Source organism: Prionailurus viverrinus, chromosome B1, assembly GCF_022837055.1.
Source record: "Prionailurus viverrinus isolate Anna chromosome B1, UM_Priviv_1.0, whole genome shotgun sequence".
NCBI classification, from domain to species: Eukaryota; Metazoa; Chordata; class Mammalia; order Carnivora; family Felidae; genus Prionailurus; species Prionailurus viverrinus.
Genome location: NC_062564.1, coordinates 87,995,620 through 88,016,978, shown reverse-complemented (window position 1 = coordinate 88,016,978; position 21,359 = coordinate 87,995,620). Strand labels below are relative to the sequence as shown.

Sequence of the window (21,359 nt, the reverse complement as noted above, 5' to 3'; positions counted from 1 at the left end):
ATGAACAGGATAACACAGCCCCTAGCCAAAATCATTTTTAATAAAAAGCAGGAAACCTCCTGAAGTTCATCTCAGATTTAATATCAAACACAGCAGCCACACATGAACATTTCCCCATAAAACACAAACACAGCACAGCACAATCTTCTGCCAGCCATCAGTGGGGCGTCAGCAATACAAACAAACAGGGTGTTTGAACCATGGGAGGGATCAGGCCTCACAATCTAGACAAAGCAGCCAATAGAAATGAAACACAGGCTGAAATGATGTCAATGAGGAAGGGAGAGGAGTTCAAGGAAGACTCATTTCTAAATATATTAGAGCGGGGCGCCTGGGTGGCGCAGTCGGTTAAGCGTCCGACTTCAGCCAGGTCACGATCTCGCGGTCCGTGAGTTCGAGCCCCGCGTCAGGCTCTGGGCTGATGGCTCAGAGCCTGGAGCCTGTTTCCGATTCTGTGTCTCCCTCTCTCTCTGCCCCTCCCCCGTTCATGCTCTGTCTCTCTCTGTCCCAAAAATAAATAAACGTTAAAAAAAAAAAAAAAAAATTAAATATATTAGAGCAATCAGCTCACACTTCTGGCCAGAACACTGAGCTTCCTGGTGGACTGTGACATTTGAGAGAGCAGCACAAGTGTATTTTTGTGTTGAGTTTTACGCATACATTTAGAATATACCAAAGGAACGGAAACCACCACGAGAAAACAAAGGCTAGTAATTAAATAATCCAACATTGTCATTCTCATCCTGCAAAAAAAGTAGTAAACATCTAAAAGATGCATAAAAATATGATTCAAATATTTTCCAACAGGTATTTGGTTCAAAGGTAAGAAAGATGTCAAGGGGGAAAAAAAGTATCTTATTCTTTTTCATGTATGTTTGCTTAGGAACTGTGTTTATTACCATGTTTATAACCTATGTGGTAAGGGATTTCTTCTCAGGAATATAAATTCAACTAGTTGGAGATATATAAAATAATTAACTTCATCCATATTTAATCCCATATAGGGAAGTTTCAGCAATTATAAGGATCACAAGGAAATGTTTTTTTTTTTTCATGTTTCCACTGATATTTCCATTAATATTTTGGTATTTGGTATTCAGTTAAAAAATATTCTGGAAAACAGAAAATCATTATAAAAAGTACTCTGTTAGTAGAGTACAGGGATTAAAAAAGAAAGGCCAAAAGGGGAAAAGTAAGACTCATATCACTGGCAGATGCCTTGTAGGTTACTTTAATTAGTTAGTATTTTCAAAATCTGAAAGAAGAAAACAAATCAATAATTAACTATAGGATACAGGGAAGGAAATTTTGGGACTATAAAGGATTTAACCATACATGTAGAATAATTTGATTTAGGGCAAATTATATTGTAAAATAATGCTACCTAGATAATTTGAAAATTATGAACTTTAAATTTCTAAGAATGATACAGTTTTTCCTCATATTCATGAAAAGCCACCTCCGTATAAATACGTTATACTAATTTATTCAGGGAATTTATTATTTATATTAATTTGTTCAGAGAAAAAAAAGTAATAATTAAGGCCATCTTTCTGTCCAGATAACAATATTAAAACTTTCAGTAAAAATTGTGTAGTAATTGGCTGATGTATCAATAGAAAGACAAGTAGAACAGAATAGATCACTTTGAAATACAACAGTATATAATGTAAAAACAATATATAACAATTGTCATACTTTATGAGTATTATAAACTAAGTAAGTAAATATCATAAACTAAGGGGTGATATGACTATTCAGTAAATGCTAGGATATTGGAAAACTGGCCGGCGGGGATGGAGGGGTGGGGGGGTGATTAAAAGCCTACATTCATTATGTCATGCTAAAGAAATCCATGCCAGATAAGTTAAAAGGCTTAATGTCAAAAAGAAGAAACAAACAGAAAATGTGAGTGATATTTAAATGATCCAGGGATGAATAAAGATTTATGATATCAAACCAATATACAGAAATATTAAAAAACTCATATTTAAATGTAATCAATATAAATACATAACTTATTAAATTACTACATATAAATTCAAAGTTCTATAAGCTAAATCATAAAGAAAATTTAGTTACATGAAAAACTGAGGCCAAATTTTGCAATCAATATAACAAGCAATTAGTACCCATAATATATAAAGAATTCTGTTGGGGCTCCGGAGTGGCTTAGTCAGTTAAGCATCCGACTTTGTCTCAGGTCATGATCTCACAGTTTAGGAGGTCAAGCCCCGCATTGGGCTTTGTGCTGACAACTCAGAGCCTAGAGTCTGTTTCAGATTCTGTGTCTCCCTCTCTGTCCCTCCCCTGCTCACACTCTGTCTCTCTCTCACTCTCTCTCTCTCAAAAATAAAATAAACATTAAAAAATTAAAAAAAAAAAAAGAATTCTGTTGAATCACAAATATTCATGCCTCAAAATGGCAATCTCATACAGCTACTAAACTTGGGACAGGTATTAAGCCTTATATGTGATTTAAAAAATGTAATTTAAAACAACGAGCTATCACTTTTGCTTTTCAATTAACAAAGATTTTTGTAAATTATAGTCATTGCTGATTAAGTGTTCTTAACTATTGCTGTTGAGTGAGGAAATGGATGTACCCAATTTGGAAAGCAACTTGGCAACACAAAAAGAGACTTTTTTGAGAGTCCATCACCTTTGACATAGTACTTCCCTTTCAGCAATCTTCTTAAAGAAATAATTGAATATACAAAAAGATTTCTATATTATGTGTATAATACATCACTTTCACCCTAAAAGAAATTGGAAACATTTTAATGCTCCCAGAAACATGAGTAATTGTTGGTATACCTACCCAATGACATATTATACCACCATTAAAAATGGCATTTACAAGGATGTTAGAGATCTAGGAAAATCCAATGAAATGACATTAAGTGAAAAAAAGCAGTATAGGTCTAGATGAATAATAAGTGCAAAAAACTTGGGGTGCCTGGGTGCTTCCGTCGGTTAAGCATCATGGTTCGTGACATCGAGCCCTTTGACAGGCTCTAAGCTGACCAGCGTGGAGCCTGTTTGGGATTCTTTCTCCCTCTCTCTCTGCCCCTCCCCAACTCACTCTCTCTCTCTCTCTCTCTCTCTCTGTCTCAAAAATGAATAATAAACCTAAAAAAACAAAGAGCTAAAGCTGAGCAAATCTGGAGGCAGACAGACTTCATGGCGCCATTGAGCTGCGGGGGATACACAGTGAATGACACAGATGGAGTCCTGTGTCAGTAAACCCCCTGACCCCCACAGGGGAAACAGACAGTAAATAAACACATAAATCTATAATGTAATGCCAAAGTTACAAAGAAAAATGCATATGTGCATTTATCCCAATATAATGCAATACAGACGTGCATGGAACAAACACATGCACATACACCCATGGGGGGAGGGGAAGCAAAACATCAGAGTAACAAGTGTTTTTATTTTATGTAATCATAACATAATAGGTGGTTTTACTTTTCTTCCACATAATTTTTGGTATTTTAAAATTTAACTATTATTTATTATTAAAATAAAGGAAGACAGACCACACACTATCATGAAAAAATACTATGAAAATCAGAAAGTTTTAATTTTTCTAATAGGGTACAGGATACATAGAAAGAAGCTTCCCTTTCAATTACTTGATTAAATGGATCACCTGACCGTAACTGCTAGGTGGAAATTTGTATCCTAGACACTTAAAAATGGGACAGACAAGATGTGTCTGTTAGGAGAAATATGAGAACAAGATAGTCAGGATGTCCCGTGCTCTGGGCTGCCTCTTGGATGGGAGATGTGGAGCTGGGAAGGCCGGGCCAAGAGGTGAGGGAAGTGTGCAGGGAGATGCCTTAGAAACAGCAACACCGGGAGCAGAAGTAGCCTGTCTTTTGGAGAACAAGAAACTCTGGCCCTGCCTGGTCAGACTTGCATCATAAACTTGGTGGTTTGAAAGCACCTACATATCCAGGCTGAAGCTGTCTCTCTCACTGCAGTTCAGAGTTCAGGTTGTGGCCCAAAAAGACAAAGGGCTCCGTGTACCAGGGAGGGACGTTGCTGAGTTCAATCTGCAGCTGTCTTCTCTCAGCATTTGCCACTGATCACCTCTCCTTGGCCAGAGGCCATGGCATTACGAGGATCGAATAGCTAAACACTTACATACATTTAAAATACATTTAACCTTTCTTCCACCGGACCCTGAGCAGCTACAAAACAGCTTTTTCGAATCATGATCTCCTCTTGCTATCTATCTCACTCATTTCTTTTGTCATTTTCTGGCTCAAAATGAAGTTAATCGTGTCTTCTATATCAATTTCTCTTTTGCTTGCCTCCGGCCAGAATATGGGAAGTGAGATTTTGATTGTTTGACAATATCAATACAGAAAAATTAAATATTGTTCCCCCCAAAGAGATATCAGAACTATTTTAAGAATCGGTTTTATCTGTAAAAATGTTAGAGAAAATAAAAAGTAGCTATTTCCCTACAGGATCCTAACATTTCAGCATTTCCTAGTCATAAAGTTTCTGTTTTAATCTTGTAACCAAATGACCTTCAATAAACGACCTGGAATAGATTATTTAATTCAGCTAGCCTAGGACCCCTTTCATTACGTGTTTGAAAAACAGCTTTAGAAAGTCGAATGCAGGCAAACGTTAATGCTTTTATACATTTTAAAAGGCAGTTTTGTTCCATTCTCAAATAACATACAGGTCACTCCTAATGATTACATTCTTCCCCCAGCTAATTTCGAGGCTACAATCTTGCCATATCCATCACTCTTAGATCCGTAGTCAACAAGGCTAAATGTTTGAAAAGAGGACTAGAAAGGGATCAGTATTTTAAATATAAACAAATGTAAATACAGACAAATTAATCCATCTCTCTGGCTTCAACTCTTTATCTTTACAATGAAAGGGATAGGAAATTTGATGGCTACTTTCCTCCCGATTCAAAAATCCCAGGCCTTTGTGATATATTTTCTCAAGGTCAAGTTCACTGTGTTTTTAATGGTAACAGTGAGTTAGTCTAATAAACTAGGCCAGCCATGCCAGCATGTGAATGGAAGAAGGTAAACGAGTGGAGAACTAGTTATTATGTGCACACAGGTAACGTGAAAACTGAAACAACTTGGAAATTTAGAGACATCTTCGCATCCCTTGCTATCTATCCCTAAAAGAATGACCGTGACAGTAGAATGTCAGGGAAAAATAAAAAGGTGCCATCATGAAAGGCCAACAGGAGAGATACTCTGGAGGAAGTGAGACATGAAGGGTCTATATAAAGCTGTGTGATGAGGCAACCAACGAGGCTCTAGAAATGACTCTGCTCACAAAGTCATGCTTTATAATCTTTAGTCTCTCTTATTTTGTGATATATGAATATATGTCAAAAGCTTTAGTGTAACATATTATGAAATATCTGAGTGCTATGCCACAGACTTAATTTCATAAATTATCTTCCCTGTAATATTGCATATCTCACTATATGAAACGGTGGCCATGGTATTTGATCACTGCATTCTCAACTATTAATGCATTAGTATCGATTATTATAAAGCTTTTGCCACAGATAGCTCTCCCTACCTGTTTCACACATCTAACTTTAAAAGAGAGAAAAAGAGAGAGAGAGAAAATGAGAGAAGGGACAAATGAGAAAATGACACAGTAGTAAACAGTTATCCGGGTAAACCATCTGACCATTAAAAGCTATGAACATGTCTCCTTAGAAAACCAACAAAGCACTATATGTTTTTGAAAAACAACCTCCAGTATGAGAGATTAGAAATGCCTAACTCTGAGACTGAGAGAATTTGTGATTCCCGTGGCAAAGTATTTCAAACAAGGGTGTCTTTTACCTTATAATGATGGGATTTCAAACCCAACATTTAAGTAGTGCAAAAGAAAGAAAGAAAGAAACAAACAAACAAACAAACAGTTTGGCCAAATTCACAAATCCTGATCTGATAATCCCTCTTTGATTACAAATGAGCTAATGACATGTTTCATAACAAAAATAAGAAGTAAATGGTTTATCATTAAATAAGTGTCCTCACTGAGCAAAGTATTGTCAGACGCATCAGTATATTATTTCTAATTCTCATAAAAACTCTGCAAGGTAAGCATTAGAATATCCATTTAACAGATGGCTAAAGCAATGAATATATATATTTTAAAGTTATCACAAATCTCTCTCTCCCCCTTTCTCTTTCTCTCTCTCTTTCTCTTTCCTCCTTTCCTCTCCCTCTCCCTCTTTTTTCTCCTTAGGTAGGCAACATAAAATATTTATTATTATGAATAAATAAATCCATCTGGACTGTTGGAAATGTCTAATGCTTAAAGTAATAGACCTATCAGAGAAGATACCTCTTTACATAGGCAATTCCCTCATAATATATATCTAGACTCTTGAGACAAATAAGAAACACATAGAAAAAGACTAGTACTAACAACAACCTGCAGCACACAAGTTTATAGACCATTTTATACCTTCTAGGCACATATTATAAAGAACAATAAACAAAAGTCAGGATTCATCATCACACACATTTGATAATTTGATACTCTACCATTCTTTTTCCATAGCTGAGAAGTCAGAGGCTCAGAGAGGATAAATAATATAGCTATGATCACAAAATTACATAACTCTAGAACCAGAACTAGAACTTTAGTCACTAGACTCCAGGTACAGAGCTCTTTCCACAACACCAACGTGAATCTCACTGTGCTTGTTGGTTCCCAGCCCAAATCTTCTCCTGTAATGGCATTGCTATTTCCCTCTCCTCCTTAACCCACCCTTCCCTCGAATACCTAATATGTGAAAGTCAGGTTTTTGACACACCTTGTTTGAAATATTTCCAAATTTGACTTAGGATTCTATTTGACCTTAAAATTTAAGAAAGGGTTTCCTTTATCTCCCTAGCATGTGACATCCCTCCCCAATAACACAGACCATAACACAGTACATGATTCCCCACATTGGTTCGTATATATTCACTGACTTAAATGTAGAACCAAAATATAGAATTAGAAGCAAACTTAGGCATTGGTCTGCCTCATTTTTCCACCTCAGTATCTATAGAATCACGGCTAAATGGTAAGTTCTTTTTTTCTCTATTTTGGGATTTCCAATGCCTAATGCAATTCTCTTGTTTCCATACTTTTGAATATAATTGTATCTGAAAATGAACTTTCTTCTCGTTTAACTTGATTTCAATTGTTCTTCCTCTGGCATAGAGAATAAATGATCCGATCTTTTTCATTAAAAGAAAAAAAAAAGAAGACAACTCTATTTTTTCAAGAGTATATGAGCACCACGTTGACTCATCCATGTTCTCTAAGCAGTTTAGTTCATATCTTTGAGCTGGGACAATGTGGCCATTATGATGCTATTTGCCAGAAAATTCTATCACATGATTTGCCACCATGTCTGACTGTAATAATGGGTTATGTCCAGGGGGCAATTAACTTTTCACAGACATTTGCTTTTATTGAAAATAAACATAAAACAAGACTTAAATGTGACCTTTTGGATTATAACTCTCCTTAAACTGTACATATGTCAAAAAAAGGAAAATCCACTGAACCTGCCATCAGGTTCATCTTCCCTAAACACAACTTCATATACCAAAAACTTGTACCATACCTCCACTCACCACATCCCATTGGCTACTGGATCAGGTCCAAAATCCTTCTAATGGAGGCTCATCCCATACCAGCATCCACATCGTACCGCCATTTTGTCTTCTCTTCTTTACAATCTTTTGCTTTAGCTAGAGCAGTCTACACATTATTCCTTGAAACCATGGCTTTGTGTACGCCCATCCCCTGTTGAAATAGTTTTATTTCTCTATTCTACCTTTGTAAATCTTACTCTTCCAACTTCCTCTTCCACACCAAAGTTACTTTCTTAGTCATTACAACACTTTGTACACCCATGGGTCACTTCTGCTTTGCCTCTCAAAGAGACTAGTTGACATGCTGGAACTAGTTGACAAGCTCGGAAGCCAAACAATCCATGCATGATATCACATTATATCAAACATGGATTATAATCCTAATCTTCTCATGTACTAATTACAGGGCCATGAAAAGTTACTTCACTTCTCAAAGCTTTAACTTTCTCAACTGAGGAATGGAAATAAAATACATCATCTTATTAAAAATAATCTGAAGTGCTACCTTGTAATCCATCTATCACTCAGACAACAAACACTGTTTATATTTTTAATGAAGGCTGTGCATTTTTAAGTTAGGCATAAATCTTAAAAAAAACATATGGGGGGGGGCACAAACTAACACCTGTTCTCCTGTTTTAGAATAATCCCATAGCTTCTTTTCCGGAAATAAAAATAAAAATTTAAATACATGACACCAGCCACTCAGGTCAAAACCTTCTTTGGCAGATTTCATAAAGGAGTTTCTTGGTAAGATCGTGAACCTAAAATTAAGTCGCTGCAGTGGAAGTACAAATAGTCCATCCATTATATCCGCACCATCAGCCAGCAGTGTGGCGGTGACAGTGTGGGTGTGGGCATACAAATATTTGGTTTCGAAGGAAAAAAAATCTGCCAAGAAATATATTCTGATTATGATGAGTGAGCATATTGCCACCTAAGGGAGATCAGAGACTACTAAATAAAAAGCAGTTCTCATCATCTTTTGAACCTTTTAACTACTAATGATTGGGTTCTTTGCTGATGATGCAGAACAACTTTTCAAGCTGATTAATAGGTCATGTGTGTAGAAGAGGCACCCCTGTTCATAAAACAATTATGCTAATCCTCTCATTTTTTTCAAAAATTATGAATATTGTAATCTTTCAAGAATATGGGTGTTGGTTGCAGATGGCATTTGTGTATTACTTGCCGAACTCATTAACATTTTTGAATTTCACATATTTTATCCTCACAACCCCATGAGAATTTTAATATGGGGATTATCACCCTCTATTTAAAACTGGTAAACAAAGATTCAGAAGCAATGTGGAGGCCTGCCCAAGGTCAAACAGCTAGTTAAGAGGAGACAGCATTAGAATTTTGATTTTCTAAATGAGTACTCTTTTCAAAGACTCAGTAAGTAAATATTTCCACAGGTCATAAAAGTGAAGGAAATCTTTCTTTACTGGAAAGTCTCAACTTCATTTGACTCATTTTAGATGTTTACATTGGCAATACTGTTTTAGCTTGTGCCTATACAAATTCAAAAGTTGCTCATTTTCCTGAGTAGATCGATAAACTGAGTCAATGTTTGATAATGACTAGAACAAAATTAACAAAACCATTCTTGTGTTTGGCCAGTGCAGATATAATGGCCTGGATGCATATTGTCTCTGTGCCTAAAGAACAACACAGGATATTCTATTTTTGTGAGGATCTTGAACAACGTTGTATCTGAATGAATGCCAAGCAGCAGGCCACAGACTAGATATTAGTGGTCTAAGAAATTTTTCACCAAGTATAACCCAGAATGTAAAAGGTATTTATGAGCCACTTTATGGGTACAAACATTAATATTCAAATCCAGGCACAGAGAAAAGTAGCTGATTTCCATAAATGAGAATATGGATGAGGGGAGTCGCTAAAGTGTGAACTCAAAAACAGGAGACAATGTAATGACTGACGTTTACTTCTGATTGCAAAAGTAATTCCTTTCCGATAAAAGGATTCTAACTCTGTAACCTCTGACTTAATGTCATTCAGTTTCTCATCTGGGTTGTACCTATTACAGTCAAACATTTGCCCTACTCCGTTTATGCCACCCAACCAACATTCATCAAACCTTAAAATGGTCATAGAAATTAGCAGGTTCCTAATCAACATGTGAAAGTTAAAAATAATTGTAGCCCAGCTCAGGGAAGTTATAGTCAGTTTCTCATTTTATGTTATATGAATTACATCTGTTTAAAGATATTATAGAAGACATTCATGCATCTGGTGGAAAGCTAGATTACATAGTATTCAAGGTCCCCTCTAATTCTCAAATTCTTTGATTCTACTCATTATACCATTTGTGGTCTCTTATTTTGTAAATAATGAAAGGAAACAGAAACATAAAGTAAAATTAAGACAGCTGCTGTTATTGTACCTAAAACATGAGTTCATGATTCTAAACTCAAAATATAAGCTCCAATAAAATTCAAATTCAAATTTAGATACAAGTACTATGAAAGGATGTAAAACAATCAAAAGCATTGACCTTCAAATTTTTTGGCCACACAATGGGGTTAGCATCCTTAATAAAGACGTATGTGAAACTGAGAAATGCAAGAATTTCGATCCTAGGGAATATCAACTACATGTCCCATCAGTGAGAAATTTTTAGACTGAGCAAAGGCAAGGAAGAGTAACTTGGTAACCTTGTTCTCTGAACATAGGACCATCTCTTCTCTGTGACATCTGGCCAGATACCGACCAACTGCCTCAGTTGCTCAACCAGTATAATTGTACACATATTTTGAAATATATTGAAAAATGGATTCACAAAAATTTTCACATGTATTTCCAGAAGAAATGCACAAAATTGAATGAGCTTAACTTAGGTATCAATTATCAATGGTTAAAGAGAAGCACTGTCACATATTAAGATAATTCTAACAATTCCTTATTGTTATTAATAAAGTGATGTCTCATTTTGCCAAAGAAATCTTTGTTAAGTTGGGTATAAATTCAATTTATGTATTAACTCAATTAGCATAAAATGAATGAATCATTTTTGAGAGATTCCTCCAGCAAATACTTTTACAAATTAATTCTGCTTACTAGTCCAGATTTTTCTAAATGCCTTTATTTACAGTGAGGTAATTTTCTGGGAAATTAGTTTATATACCTTAAGAACATATATCACTTGAGTATTTGTAAAATAAACTCTAGAAATGGTCTAAGAATGCAGAGAACCTTGCTTTGTAATAAAAAATCATAACATTACTATAATCTACACATACATAGTCAAGACATTATATGCTATTTTCTAGCAACTGTTAGAAAGCTATAAAGCATATAAAGATGAAATTTGCCTCTAATAGAAAACTGCATCCTTAAAATGCCAAAAATGCAAAATAAAAGACCTCAAATCAACCTTTAATGTTTTGTCATGCAATTAGCTATAGCACATTGGGACAAGATTTTTAGATTGTTTTGCTTTGCCATGTTTTTCTAATCAGGTTACCAGTTTTACATGTCCTATAAGCAATGGGCCTTATAAAACAGTATGATATTATTAATAAATGCCTTTACACTGGCTTAATACAAGTCAATAGGAATAAAAACATATATACTAAGAATTTAGAATGTCAACATTTGAACTGAATATAAATTACGTGATTATCGACCATTTATGAATCAGTCTGATCAATTACACTGCCTTAAAGGTCTTTGGGCATTTTTCCCAAGCCAAGTTTCTCTTCTAAGTTATCGTTGGTACAAGGTGCGATGACTTTCAGGCATCAATTAATATAAATTGAAAGCAGGCAAAGTATTAATTAAACATGACACTCTGATTATTTAAACCTTCTATTAAAGTTGATTATTCAGACCATGCTGATAGCCTGTTCTTCAAAAATGACTGATGATATCAAGCTTTACTGACTTTCACCAAGTCTACTATTTCCAACTCTTCAAGACAGAAGGAATAAATGAAGTGAGAAGAACACTGGAACAAGTCTAATAGACAAACTGACTAATCTCAGACCCCCAAGGTCAAAGAAAAGCAATTCATTTCTTGGCTTTCATCAACACAAGACATGATTTATCAATTGAAGGGCAGGATTACAAACATTATACATCTCAATGATATGTTCTTTGCACTGTGTAACTTTGCAAACAATGATAGATTGCACTGTCGCCACACAAATAATGTCATAAGGCAAAACTCATTATATTTGCAAATAAAAACACTGATTTTTAAAAACAAATGTACACATTACCAATCATTACTACTACCCATTTCATTTCATGGGGGGACATTTTAAATTTCAGAGATTCTTTGGGATTCTATCACCTTCATGATCCAAACTTTGGACATTCCAACTCCTCAAAATACTATTTTTACTCTTAGAGAGTCAGCCACCATGCTATAGGTAATTTTTAAATGTAATATTTTTATATTATTACAAAAGTTTCAGTGATAATTACTGTCATTTTACATAAATATGTTAAATGCCTCTTAAAAGATTGCTACTCCCATAGATCCAAAGCCACTCTTAGAGAAGAAAACATTATAAAAGGACACTGGCAACATTTTTAACATTATAAATGTAATCATATAGCAGGGATTTTGCCCCAATTTTTAGGATTAGTGCTTTACAAGCTTTAAAGAGGAACTGAGACCTAACAGAAGAAAGAAGTCATGAGCTAGTTATTTTGATTCCATGAATCTCTCAGTTTACCTCTCACTTGTGGTAACACTTAGGGAGCTGTTCTATAAGTCATTCTCATAATAGCAGTTCAGAAATGACTCCATAGAGTGATGTTAGGTAATCTGAAAAAATCGCCACTGAAATTAAAGTATATGTAAAGGGCAGTCAATTGTGATCATGAAACCTCATTCTACATCCTATATATTTTAAATCACGTTGTTATTTTCAGTGATCTAAATTAATGATCACTTTTTCTATTAGGGCACAATCGTAGCAAAATTTTATTGCCTAGGTGGAGAAGGATAGTAAAAGGTGTTGTATGTTCAGCTGATGATTCATTTCACCAGCTGCCAGAAAGTTACACGTTGCAGCACACCTGGACACATGCACCCGTGACTGATTGGGAAACACATTTATCTTGGCATGTCACAAAGGAGATGGAATTCTAATTACTCTCCCTTGTAACTAAATACATTTTGGAGCTGTATCTACCTACAAAATAATACAAATTACACATCTGGATGAGGTTCACATAATTTTACCATCTGTTCTCTATGTTCAACCATAAATATTTCCCAAATCATTCCTTGTGTTTAAAAAATAAGATTTAGTTTTAAAAGACCTGGACTGATTGCCAACATTATAGAGAAATGTTATTTTTTTTAAATTAAGACACTTGAATACGTTGCTTAAAAGCTTGAACTTCTTTGGTTTGATAAATACACAGTGCAAATTCAATCTTTACTTTTCATTAAGGGGATTTTGTGGATTTCTCATATTCTGACTTTGAGAAAATAAATTTGTTAGCTAAATTTTACACAGAATCATTCAGACAAAAACTGAATATTTGAGTACCTTGTATAACAGAACAAAAAGGTACCAGAGGTTTCCTTATTCACCTTAAGTATTAGCAATTATTAATTATCTCAATCCCAAATTCCACAGATTCTTACTTAATTTCTCCGGAGAAGTTCCTTAGTTTAAGACCTTAAAATATCAAATTAAAAGTATTCTAGGAATATTTAATGAAGTTTGCAAAATCATAATTTCCAGGAAATGAAAACATTTCATCTGGTATAACCAGTGATAATAATCAGTCTAAATCAGTTTTGATAGCTACTTTTAAATTATTATAAACCTCTTATTTTCTCTAAATATAAAATGTTATATGAAATCTGTACATAAGAATAGGAGAGATCATAAAATACATATTCAATTTCAGTGCTGAAAGTTTATAGAACAGGCTTCAACAGGTGTGATATACTTTTCATTTTTCTTTCAAAAACACTGAAGAGAGAGAATTGGCTAGGATATTGTCGCTTAGGAAATACTCTTCTGTGAGTAACATTTTATGTTGTTCTTACAATCAGGAAATATAATTATAGTAATAACCAATTATGTAGTGATTAAAAAGTACAGTCCCTAAACTAAGTACTTTATACGTATTAACTCATCGCCACAACCCAATGAGGTAAGCGCTACAATTATTCTCACTTTTCGAGATGAGGAAACTTCTTCGCAACAACAAAAAACCACTGAATCCATACATCACTGTTCTTTAGTAGTTGTACATACTGAATCACAGACATTATCAATGTGTGAAAATAAGACCCTTAAGAAAGAAAGAGAGAGAGAATCTTGAAAAGCATACTATTCTTGTAGAATACATCAGAAATTCAGATCAGGGTAATTATGGCATAAAAAAATTTAAAATATACTCAATATACACAAGAGTAGTGTATACACAGCAAATAGACCTATATTTAAACCGTTAAATACCATTACAGGAGAACATGAGCTATCTCTATGCCATCGATGTACCATACAATAAATGTTACATTATAGGTCACATCCACAAACCTACAGTTTGCCTTTTTTTTTCATAAGAAATATTCTCCAATACTAGTTTTTAGTAACTAGACTCTTTATAATGCCTTTAAACTTAAAAGACATAAACCATAGTAATCTCTTTTTTTGCAATGGAAATCCAATAAATATTTTACATATATAAAATCTAGTAAGAACAGCCTTTTCTCTGTGTTGCCATTTACACACTTCTCAAAAATAGTAAAAACAGGGCAACCTATTTATCTGTGTCATCAATAGATTTAGAGCCAGAAAGTGGCTTATCATTTCAAAGGAATGCTAGAAGATACTAGTTCCCGGTAAATGTGTGTACTGTACCACAATTCCAATTCTAAATATGAAAGTACTATCACAAATTTCTCAATAAAATAAACTTTTCACATGTTTAAATTACATATTTCCTTGTGTCACGGTTGAATCAGATGGTATAAGATGTCATTTCAACCTTAGTTGCTGGTGTGCGTGTTCAAAATTCTGACGTGGTACTTCGCCAGATCTAACTGGCTTACCATCTCCTGACAGACAGACATACTCCCAGGATTTCTCAGTCCACCTTAAAGTGAATGCTGAACACTTGAGCCTCGTCTCTGATGTCTAGGCAATTTTATACTGACTCATCTTTGTACATGTTTTGTTTCTCAGAAGTCTTTCTCCCTTTCCCCTTTCTCTCTCTCTCTCTCTCTCTCTCTCTCTCTCTCTCTCTGTCTCTGTCTCTCTCTCTCATTCTTTCCTGTTTTTTTCCTCCCCTGAAAAATACCTGTTTATCATTTGAGACTCGGTATAGGTATATCCCCTTAGACAGAGTTAAGTGTTTCCTCCTTTACTCTCTGTCAGATGAGTAAATAATCTATGATGGCATCATACTATGTCACTTTCATTTGTTTACACATTTGACTAAGTGACTAGACCATAAAATCTTAAATATAAGTTTTATCGTCATGTAAGAAATTTCTACCACAATGGTTGAAATATGGTAGATGTATAATCAATGTCAGATTAATTAAATTACTTTATAATTCTGTCCATATCTTACACTGTACTTCTTAAAATTTCCCTCTTCTGCCCATAGGTTATGCTGTTTTGCTGTATAAAGTCAAGCGTTTGTATGCAAATCACAAAATTCATTTGTCTAAGTCCTGAATTAAAAATAATTCATTTTAGGAATATTATATAAATCATCATCAAATTACTTAATCACCAAAAGTATTACCTAGGAACAAAAAGTAAAAGCAATCATCTAGCTACTAAAATTTGTAAGTTCTTATAATATTCTACAGTCACTTCTAGGCTTTCATAACTAATTGTTCATTAACTGCATTATTCTCTTTAATAGAATAGTTATGAAAAAACTCACATGAATATTAGAAATAATCCATTTTTGGAGCTCATGTCTTACAGAACATTTGTGGGCAGCTGACTTATCATATGCTAACATATGTAACATATGTAGACTTTTATGAAATTGGTTATCTAAAACATAACTATATGATAACTTTATATTTTCAGGTTATCAGATAATTTAGTGTTGAATGTGGAATATACAATAAAGTTGTTTACATATAATCTGTAGCAAAGTCAAATAAAATTTTATCTCCCTGAGAAAATGATGATGATAATGATAATGATGATGATGATAAAGTTAATTAGCCCACACTAAGGATCTTCTTTAGGTCTACTTTTTCAACTCTATAATCTTACATTTTATTCCTCATAAATATTTCAGAATAAATACGGCCACTTACTTCTCAGGATTTTCTACTTCTTCCGTAACAAAGTTGAGATAAAACCTAAAAAGATATAAACGAATTATAAATTATCAATATATTTTATGACTATAAACCAAAGTTTCAAGTTTTAAATATCTACAATCAAACTCAGAATTATAAAAAATGATAAACAAATAATTATTGTGAGATGAAAATCTCCAATACTCAAAAGCCCCAACAAATCATTTTTCTATTAAGCCATATTTCTTATTTTTCTTATTTTTTTTATTTTTGGTTTTTTAAATGTTTATTTATTTTGAGAGAGAGAGAGCGCGCATGGGGGAGGGGCAGAGGGAGAAAGGGAAAGGGAATCCCAAACAGGCTCCACACTAAGCATGGAGTCTGACATAGGACTCAATCTCACGATCGTGAGATCATGACCTGAGTCAAAATCAAGAAGAATCAGGTGCTTAATCAACTGGGCCACCCAGGCTTCCCCAGTTATTTTTTATTTTTTAATATTTTTACAGAGGTATAACATATGAATATTTAAGTGCACAAATCTTAATCTATAATTTGGTGAATTTTTACATATTTATATACCCATGGAACCAACAAAAAGATGAAGAGATAAAACATTCCTAGAACCCTAGAAGGTTTCCTTATCACCTTTTCTAGTCAATATCATCTCTTTCATTCTCTTGTAAAGGCAACCATTATTCTGACTTTTGCTAAGTCAGAATAATGACCATTGCTAAGTTTTGTTTGTTTCATCACACTAGACTAATATTTGCCTGTATAACTATTATACAATATTTATTATTTTGTGTCTGGATTTTTTTCTGAGCTTTATTTTCATGAGCCTCACCCATGCTGTTGTATGTAACAATAATTCATTATTTTTATTGATGTTTTCTATTGTACTGTTACACTATACATTCTACTGTTGATGGTTTTAGATTACTTCCAATATATAGCTATTATGAATAGATACCATAAATATGCCTATGCATGTTCTTTTGGGGACCAGGCAATCATTTCTGTTCGGCAAATACTCAGAATATAATCACTGAGTCAACAAGTGGATGTATGTTTACAGTCAAACTATTTTTTTCCATTTTTGCATTCCCAGCAATATAGGAGATTATCACGTGTCAGCCACTAGGGAAAACAAAGTGGGAAATCCACACTAATTCTCCTCAAAGAGCTCATAGTATATACAGTGGAGCATAGACTCGTGCAATGTAGCATAGGAGCTGGTGCTGGAGTGTGCACAGGGTACCATGGGAGCCAGAGGCAAGATCTAACCCAGACTGGCAAGTCAGGGAAGATTTTCTAGAGTAGCCATCACCCAAGTTGAGTCCTCAAAAATGCTTAACGTCTAGCCCTAATGAAGTGGTGTAAGAACGTTCCAGACTGAGTATAGCACACAAGCACAGGGGTGGAAGCCACAGTTTAGTATTTTGCAGCTCAAAGTGTGTCAGGGGTAGTGAGAACAGACTTTAAGTACCAGATGGCCCTAGGCTTCAGGAATCCAGATTTTAGTAGTGGTGGCAGGTCAATCAAAGCTTATAGGACAATAGAAGTGTGACACTAGCATTTCTCAGTTTTAGAGTTCATGGCTTCATACTTGCACACAAGGGCAAGTAGGAACCGACAACAGGATCAAAGATAATAGATTCTTAATCTTCACTTCTTCCTTTCAATTCACTGTTTTCTGGTATGTACCTATCCAGATCCTCAAGTCACAAGACTATGAAATTGCATTTTTAGACATACAGTCATTACACTGTAAGTGGATAACTAAACAGCAGAACAGTTTGGACACTTTTCCCAAGTCCTGAATGCTTTTCTGGGTCCCTTCCATGACAAAAAGTATTCTAGGCACAAAATAGTTCACTTTCAAGTTTGATAGGATTACAAATATCCCCCTAAAGTTATGGCCCTAGAGAAAGAAATTCGGATTCCTTTCCTTGACTTTGTGACTCTACTCACCCCACCCAGAAATGTCTACCACCTTGCAACCTTGACTTCTTTTTCCAATCTAAAGGGATTGTTGGATACTCTTTTAAGCCCTTATAGTTCTTTTTCAAGGTTCTAAGATGTATGACCGAGGCAGACTCCATCCTCAAACAAGCATATATAGATAATTTAATTGCGAAGATGGGAAAGCTAAGAGATCATAATGGGAGAGCTAAACATATGAAGACAAAGACATTTCTCTTCTTCATTTCATACATTTAGGGCATTTCCACAAAATTAAAAAAAAGTCATATTTTCAAAACACTTTTCTGTTCTCTTATTCCATGGAAGATAAAATAGCTATTAATATAGGTACACAGAAGCTTGGGTCTATAAGTATGAATTTTCTATAACCTAAAACCAAACGGCTAGAATATTAGCCCAACAGACTTTAATATCAAGTATGTCATAGCTTAAAACAAGAATGAGAAAACCTGTCTTATCCCATCTTTATAAAAACCCATCTAAATTCACAAGTAGAAAGTTGATGTTCATGGTTGTTAAACACTAGACAATAAGCTCCAAATGGAGTCACTTATGCTAAGCTCCACAACACCAAGCCAAGGCAATTATAGTTTCAACTCTCCCAGTAATGGAACTTTAAACCAGCCACTCAGGAATCACTTGATTAGTACTAGTTAGGTAATCTGCCTGATAGATCTCTGTCATTGTTTAAATGAAAGTAACCTTGCAAAAACCAACTGCTTTTTTGCCTACACTAACTTCTTTGTTCCTGCTCCCTTCTGCCTGTAAAAGTCTTTCATTTTGTACAGTTCCTCTGAGCTCCATTCTATCTGCTAGATTAAATGCTGACTGATTCAAATTGATTTTTGCTCAAATAAAGTCTTAAAAATTTTAATACGCTTCAGTTTATCTTTTAACAAGGTGAAGACATCTAATATTTTAAGAACTGTGTCTTAAGTAGAAACATTTGAATAGCTGACAGAACAGTAGCAATAAAGGTGATCTACAAAGTTAGCAGCCAAGGATATTTTTTAATGACTGGAGAGTAAGTTTCTAAAAATAGAGGCTGTAGTTATACCAGGAAGGCAAGTAACAATCAATACTTATATCTGGAATATGCACTCTGAGGGATTTCATGTGTTTGTTATAAGGCCAAAGCAATGGGAAATACAGGAAGAACATGCAGGGGGAAAAAAGAAAAAAAATCCCCCCAAAATGAAACAAAACACACACACACACACACACACACACACACACACACACACACACACAGAGAGAGAGAGAGAGAGAGAGAGAGAGAGAGAGAGAGAGAGAGAGAGGTTTCCAGGCTTCTCACATCAAAAATATCCAGTTCCTTCTTAATAGGTGTTTTAGAAACTGGTGTTTTCCCAACAATGTTTACAGCAAGAAAGGAAATATTTTGGGGGGAAGCAGGGAGGCCACAATTTCAAATATTTGCCATACCTCCAGAGAATAGAGAAAAGGAAAAGGCTGGGTGTGGGTGCAAAGGAGAAAGCTTCCTATTTTGGTCCAAACATTCACATCCTATGGGAAATACACCTTTATGCTCTCCTAGTTTCCAGCAATGAGTCCACAGCATTCTCCTTGCTGTACATCTCCTCAAGGCCTCTAGAGAATGTTCACAAGATCTATTGTTTCAGCTCTTCCATAATTGTGTATAAAAAGCACCACAAAGCTGTGAATGCATCCCAGTACCCAACTATGTGAATTATTTTAAAAAGAAGCTTATTCTTTAGATTAGATTTGACACAATGGTACAAAATAATCCCAGCAGGTGCTTTCGAAAGACTAAATCCACTAGAGGATAGGATTTAAAAGGGAGAAGAAAGACACCGGAAAACTTTCTATTACACAGTTTAAAAAAAAATCCCACCAAGCAATATTTAGCTTTGGATCAGGATATGGGACTGAAATTGGTTGAGTTCCCTTGGGCCACAGGGAACACTGGCAGACCTATCTCTCTGAATGCAGACATTGGCGATGATATTAAAGTTGCTCTGACCCAACTCTGTGACCTGGCTGGGTTAATGATTTCTTTCCCCCTAATCATGTTTCTGTGAAGGAGTTTTCATCATTCTAAAAAGGTTCTGCACTCCTCATGGCCAAAAGCCTACTTTATTCAGACCCAAGGTTTGGCAGGATCTTTTTCCCATTCACCATGGAGGAGTTGAATTGCTAACAGAGCAAGGCCTCCTGGACAACAAAGGTCTTGCTGCTTTTACTTACACCCTAGGTGGTTGAGTTCTGATGACAGTGGCTGCTTCTGTCTGACTTATTTGCAATGCCCCCCACACTTTTTGTTTGCATCAAACGTTGTCACAGCAGCAGCACAGAGAGCAGAGGCTCATTTACAGGGCCTCATTTATAATTCCGCCACCTAGTCTTGTAATTATACCGTGAAAGACAGACAGAGGTCAGAGAGGCAGGATCACATTTGGGAAGGGAATAAATACCCCTCTCTGTGAACTCTTTTAGTCTCCATCTTGTTCCATTTACAGCCAGATATTAACTTTTCCTCTGGAACTCCAAACTGACAGACTGTTTCTTCTAAACACAGCTTCCTTTTTCTAAGACTGATGGCCATAGATTAACAACCAGATTATTTCTGCCTATCCACAAAGCAGCATTCAGGTAGCATAAAAACCTTGTTATAGAAATACAGTTACTTATCTGTCTCTCCACAAACCACTTGTATCAGATAACATTCCATTTAAAATCCTGGCCTTAATTTCTAGTACTAGAATTGATCCCTTAAGAATATGAGAAAATCAACAGTTTTCTGTTCTTTAAAATTGGGAGTGGATATGAGGATTATATGTGTAAAAGTATAAACAAAAGTTCACGTAAACCCCACTTTCTCTGTAAACAGAAATTGAAATAAACTTCTAGGCCCAAGATAGGGCCACTCAGTCCCCAAACACCAACTCTGGGATCTATCTTTATTTCCTTGTTCCTTATTCATTTTCTATCTTTCTCTTTCTTGTTCCTTATTCTTTGAAACAATTCTAAGAATTCTAATTAATTCTAATTTAAGCCCATCCTATAAAAGTTCCCTGTCTTCCATCCCATTTTGCACTTCTCTGGACTCTTGAAAGTGGAGACTGCCCACTTCATGAATTGCTAAAGAAAGTTGATCCGTATCACCTAAATTGCTTTCTTAAATCCTTTTAACGAGAGGCACATGTTGGGTTCAGCATCAATCAAACAAAATATTCAGATAATAAGATAATTCAAAATGAAAAGAGTGAGAGAAATGGAGAAATCGATCAGCTCTCAAAAGCCTACAGAAGTGGAGAAGGTTTGCTCTACATGAAGCAGGTGACCTGAATATTTGGTGCTGGTAGTGGGAGAGTGAGTTGGGGAGAAGAGTATTTTAAGATTCCGTGGGAACAGATGCATGGTAGTCACAGGCAAAAGAAACTTCATTCAAT

The 21,359-nt window shown here is 35.1% G+C and overlaps 1 protein-coding gene across 1 annotated transcript in view; it reads right to left on the bottom strand.

The window, feature by feature from the left end:
- Nucleotides 1–21,359, bottom strand: part of SLC7A11 (solute carrier family 7 member 11) — a 75,557-nt gene that overhangs the window by 30,899 nt on the left and 23,299 nt on the right. Inside the window, exon 6 of the mRNA XM_047857392.1 lies at nt 15,958–16,002. Coding sequence (XP_047713348.1) covers nt 15,958–16,002 — 45 coding nt within the window. The remainder of the gene's footprint in view (nt 1–15,957; nt 16,003–21,359) is intronic.